The sequence below is a fragment of the Penaeus chinensis genome, chromosome 39, assembly GCF_019202785.1.
Source record: "Penaeus chinensis breed Huanghai No. 1 chromosome 39, ASM1920278v2, whole genome shotgun sequence".
Lineage (NCBI taxonomy): Eukaryota > Metazoa > Arthropoda > Malacostraca > Decapoda > Penaeidae > Penaeus > Penaeus chinensis.
Window position 1 is genome coordinate 1,679,457 of NC_061857.1, and position 5,000 is coordinate 1,684,456.

The 5,000-nt window shown below is 49.2% G+C and overlaps 1 protein-coding gene across 1 annotated transcript in view; it reads right to left on the reverse strand.

Moving 5' to 3' along the window:
* Positions 1-3,853: 3,853 nt before the first annotated feature.
* LOC125046894 (formin-like protein 20) overlaps positions 3,854-5,000 on the reverse strand; it is a 5,628-nt gene continuing 4,481 nt past the window's right edge. The window contains exon 4 of the mRNA XM_047644897.1: positions 3,854-4,521. Coding sequence (XP_047500853.1) covers positions 3,854-4,521 — 668 coding nt within the window. The remainder of the gene's footprint in view (positions 4,522-5,000) is intronic.

A 5,000-nucleotide genomic window follows, 5' to 3' on the forward strand; every position in this document is an offset into this window, starting at 1 on the left:
CCCTCCTCCTCCTCTTCCGCCTCCTCTCTCCTCCTCCTCCTCCTCCTCCGCCTCCCTCTTCTCCTCCTCCTTCTCCTCGTCTTTGTTGTTATTAATTTTTCTCCCCTAAGTTCATTTCGTTTGAGTACTCGCACCCTTGTCCCAAAGAGCAGTGTTTCTTCACCTGAGTCTGAATCGACGTGAAGGGTTCGTCATTTCTTTGGCGCTTCCTTCCCCAGCGCATTTCCTCAGATCCTCATAAAAATAATATATATATAGTTATTTGTGGGAACGTGATGTCATTTCTCCTCGCAAGGCCCGGACACTGAGTGCATGGATTAATGTCCTCGCTGCCTTCGCGTGTAAAGCCGTTTTTGTTTTTTTTTCTGTCATTCCTTTTTTTTTTTTCCCTTTCTCTCTTTCCTGTTTTTCTCTTCCTTTTTTTCTCTCTTTTTTTTTTTTTGTCTTTTGTTATTTTCCTTCATTTTGCTTTATCCGTGTCTCCGTTATGTAGACATGTGGCAGAATAACATTAGTTGTTTACATAAATACTTGCGGACGGGAAACGGGGCGACCGTGAGCAAATGAAACCACAATTTACGTCACAGTATGTCCGATTCCGGCACGTGCACGAAAGCTGCACGCACACACACAGGCACAAGCACACATACTCACTCTCTCTCTCTCTCTCTCTCTCTCTCTCTCTCTCTCTCTCTCTCTCTCTCTCTCTCTCTCTCTCTCTCTCTCTCTCTCTCTCTCTCTCTCTGTGAGGATGTGAATGAGTTTGAGAGTGGGTGAGTGTGTGTGTGTGTGTGTGTGTGTGTGTGTGTGTGTGTGTGTGTGTGTGTGTGTGTGTGTGTGTGTGTGTGTGTGTGTGTTGTGTGTGTGTGTGTGTGTGTGTGTGTGTGTGTGTGTGTGTGTGTGTGTGTGTGTGTGTGTGTGTGTGTGTGTGTGTGTGTCCATTCATACATATATACAAACACACACAAACATACACATATGTATATATATATATATATATATATATATATGTATACATATGTGTTATATATATATATATGTATACATATGTGTTATATATATATATATATATATATATATATATATATATATTGTGTAGAAAAGGTATGAATGAGAATTAATATCTTCACAATACAAGAGATGTATTTGACCGGTTCGATTATATCTTCGTCAGAAATACATACATCAAGGGAATTACAGAGTATATATATTATCAGACCTGAGCTGACGAACCACCTGACGACTGTGACCTCCCACTCGTTGTCCGTATAACTGATGCCTTGACCTTGGATAGTTTGAATCTACCCGACGCTGCGTTGATGTTATTCTTCGTCGCGATGTAAGCAGTTTCCATAACTTTTCTTTTCTGTTTGTTCAGTCCTCCATGGACTATTTTCGCTTCCTTCCAATTGGGTAGATGTCCAGCTTCATCTTTATGTACCACCAAGACGTTGGAAGTCCTATGGTGACGGATGTCAGTATGCTGTATCGCATCTGCTGCAGGGTATAGCGATATACAGCCCTGTTAGGTTTGCTTTCGGGCTGCTTCTTGTCCCGTATCATGTCATGTATCTTTTTCCCAGATGTGCTGGCGATTCTCATTTGTCAACATGACTGAGGTTCATATAATTGTGTGTATATATATAAATGTGTATGTGTGTGTGTGTGTGTGCGTGTGCGTGTGCGTGTGCGTGTGGTGTGTGTGTGTGTGTGTGTGTGCGTGTGCGTGTGCGTGTGCGTGTGTGTGTGTGCGTGTGCGCTTGCGTGCGTACGTGTGTATGTGCGCTTGTACGTGCTGCCGTGCAGGTATGTGCTTCCACTCGTCAGTGTTTTCAGGAAGGAGAGCGCTCCGACTGCTTGGCTTAGAATCCGAAGGCATGTTCTGTGAACGTTTTGTGAAACGCGAGACGCAAGATTTCCTCTGAACATTCCGTATTTCTTAAGCGGCGTGACGTCGGATAACTGTAAAGGGAAAAAACCTATTGGTAACGCTGTTTATACCGGACACGGCTGCGCTTCCCGTGGTAACTCTGTTCTCACGTGCGTCACTTGCCAACATCCCGTCTGGCCCCGTGGCCACGCGCAAGGCCAGGCTGACCCCGGGCTCTCGGCCGCAGTGGCCACGGGCACGGCCAGGCTGAGCCTTGGTAGTGGGCCACCAGGCTGCAGACCCAATCTGAACTGGCCAGAGAGGCTGGCCCCTGGAACTTGGATGCCAGGCTGAGGTCGATGGCAGGTCAGCCGCCATGGCCTTGCAGAAGGGCAGACAGAGCTCTGATGCTCGACTGCTATGGCCGCTCGTACGGCCCGACTGTTTATTATTATTATTTTTTTTTACAACGCGTCGCGAAGGGAGCCCTATAAAAAGAGATTAAGATTGAAAGCCCGAAGCCACTTGACCCAGATACCCATCCCTCAAGGCTGTGATTACCTGCTGTCATCGCGAGGAGGCTGTTATCAGTCGACCGCCCTCTGTCGTCAGGCCCGGCTGCCCCAGCGGCCGAGGGAGCGCCGGGCCCTGCGTCCGCGGAGGTTCGTCTGCCCCGGCCTGCGCTCGCCTCAGGCCCTTCGGGGGAAAGGGCGCGGGGCAGGCGCTGCTCCCTGTCGGCCGCCTTCGGGGTCCTGAGCAAAACCTTTCTCCTCACTTCCCTTCTCCTTCTCCCGCCCCTTCTCTTCTCCTCTTCCGCCACCATTTACCTTCTTCTTGTTCCCCCATGTCTCTTACCCATCTTCCCCTCCCCCATTTTCCTTATTCCTCTTCTTCCCCCCAATTTCTCTTCTCCTTCTCCTCCCTATTTCTCGTATCCTTGTCCCTCTTCTGTTTCTCCTCTTCCCGACTGTTTCCTTTATCTTATCTCTCCACTCCCCCCTTTCCCGTACCCTTCTCCTTCCACCCCGATTCCCCTTATTCTTCACCTCCTCCCCACTCCGCATATCCTTCCCCCCTCACCCCCCCCCCCCCGCCCAGACTCCCCCTCTGATTCCGCCTTCGCGGCGTCCACGCGGGATTCCGTCGCTCGCTTTCGCCACGGGCACCCGGTGACCCCGTCCGATCACCTTGTGGCACCTGTCGCAGGGCGGCACCGACAGCGCACCCTTTCACGCGCGCGCCCTGACCACGTGGGCTGCCATCCAGATTTACGCTGGTGTTATCGGCTGCATCCTGGTGCAGCCGTCTGCCTCTGCGTCAGTACTACAAGTACTTTGTGTTCCTCAGCTGTGTCCGGCCGCGCCGAGGGCGGCTTGTTTACATTGTGACGTATTTCCTCTGAACGATTTTCTTGTGTTTTTCAGCCATTTTTTCACTCCTTGGCCACCAGATTCCTTCCCGAAATAGACTGGTGTGGGGGAGACTGTTGCCGTATCGCTGCTGGGCTTCCCCTGCTGTTATCTATGTAAACTCTACAGATAAAACTATCTTTTATCTGTAGCATCACGGAGATAGCGCCGTTCTGCGAGCAGCCTTTGGTCAGTCCGGATGCGTAACCGGCGGACGATTATGCTACGTAACAGGGCAGGGCCGCCGCGAGCAGGCGCAGGAGGGCGAGTCAGTAACTTGTTACTAAAGCTACTACTATTACTATTATTGTTGCTGTTATTATTATTGTTATTGTTACTCTTCTTTTTCTTCTTCTTCTTCTTCTTATTATTATTATTCCAATTATCATTAGTATAATCATTATTATCATTATTATTGTTATTGCTATGATTGTTATTATTATTTATATTATTATTATTATAATTAGTAGTAGTAGAAGTAGTAGTGTTGGTTGTAGTATCTGCTGCTACTTTCGTATGACAAATGACTGCCACTCCTTCCCTAATTACGTAATCTCCTGGCATGCATAATCCACTACCCTCCGCTCTCCCTGCCATAGTGCCACTGTCCTTCCCACGCCGAGAGGCAGTCGTAAGGAGGGCTTGGCCCTGGCACTCCCCCCAGTCGCCACGGATCGCCGAAGGCAGGCGGAAGGTCATCCAGGCAGCTCCTTGACCCCCTGGCTCCTGGTTCCTTGGCTCTTGGCTCCTGGCTCCTGGCTCTTGGCTCCTGGCTCTTGGCTCCTGGCTCTTGGCTCCTGGCTCCTGGCTCTTGGCTCCTGGCTCTTGGCTCCTGGCTCTTGGCGCCTGGCTCTTGGCTCCTGGCTCTTGGCTCCTGGCTCCTAGCTCTTGGCTCCTGGCTCTTGGCTCCTGCCTCTTGGCGCCTGGCTCTTGGCTCCTGGCTCTTGGCTCCTGGCTCTTGGCTCCTGGCTCTTGGCTCCTGGCTCTTGGCTCCTGGCTCTTGGCTCCTGGCCCTTGGCTCCTGGCTCTTGGCGCCTGGCTCTTGGGGCCTGGCTCTTGGCGCCTGGCTCTTGGCGCCTGGCTCTTGGCGCTTGGCTCTTGGCGCCTGGCTCTTGGCGCCTGGCTCTTGGCGCCTGGCTCTTCCCGGACGTGATTGTCCGCGCACAGGTTGATCTCTTCTTGGCGAGGGGGGAGGGGTGCCGTGGAGGGGGGAGGGGGGCGCAGGAGCGAGGGAGGCGTGGTCTGGGTCTTGGGGTCTCGCTATTATTTATGCTACTACAACTTATACTACTGCTATGTATGCTACTACTGCTATACTACGACTACTACTATTAACATCACATAACAAGATAAGAATCGAATATTAGTGATACCCAGCGGATGATAATCCTTGTACAGTAACGAAAACGTTTCAAGCGATAAGTCTGACAGGTAAGTGAAACCAAGGAAGAAAGAAATAATGAAAGAATGAATGAATGAAAGAAAGAAACAAAAGAATAATGAAAGGAAGAAAGAAAGAATGAATGAAAAAAACAACAAAAGAATGAAAGGAAGAAAGACAGAAAGAATGAAAGAAAGAAAGAAAGAAAGAAAGAAAGAAAGAAAGAAGGAAAGAAAGAAAGAAAGAAAGAAAGAAAGAAAGATAGAAAGAAAGAAATAAATAAAGAAGGAAAGAAGGAAAAAAATAAATAAATAAATAAATAAAGAAAGAAGGAAGAAAA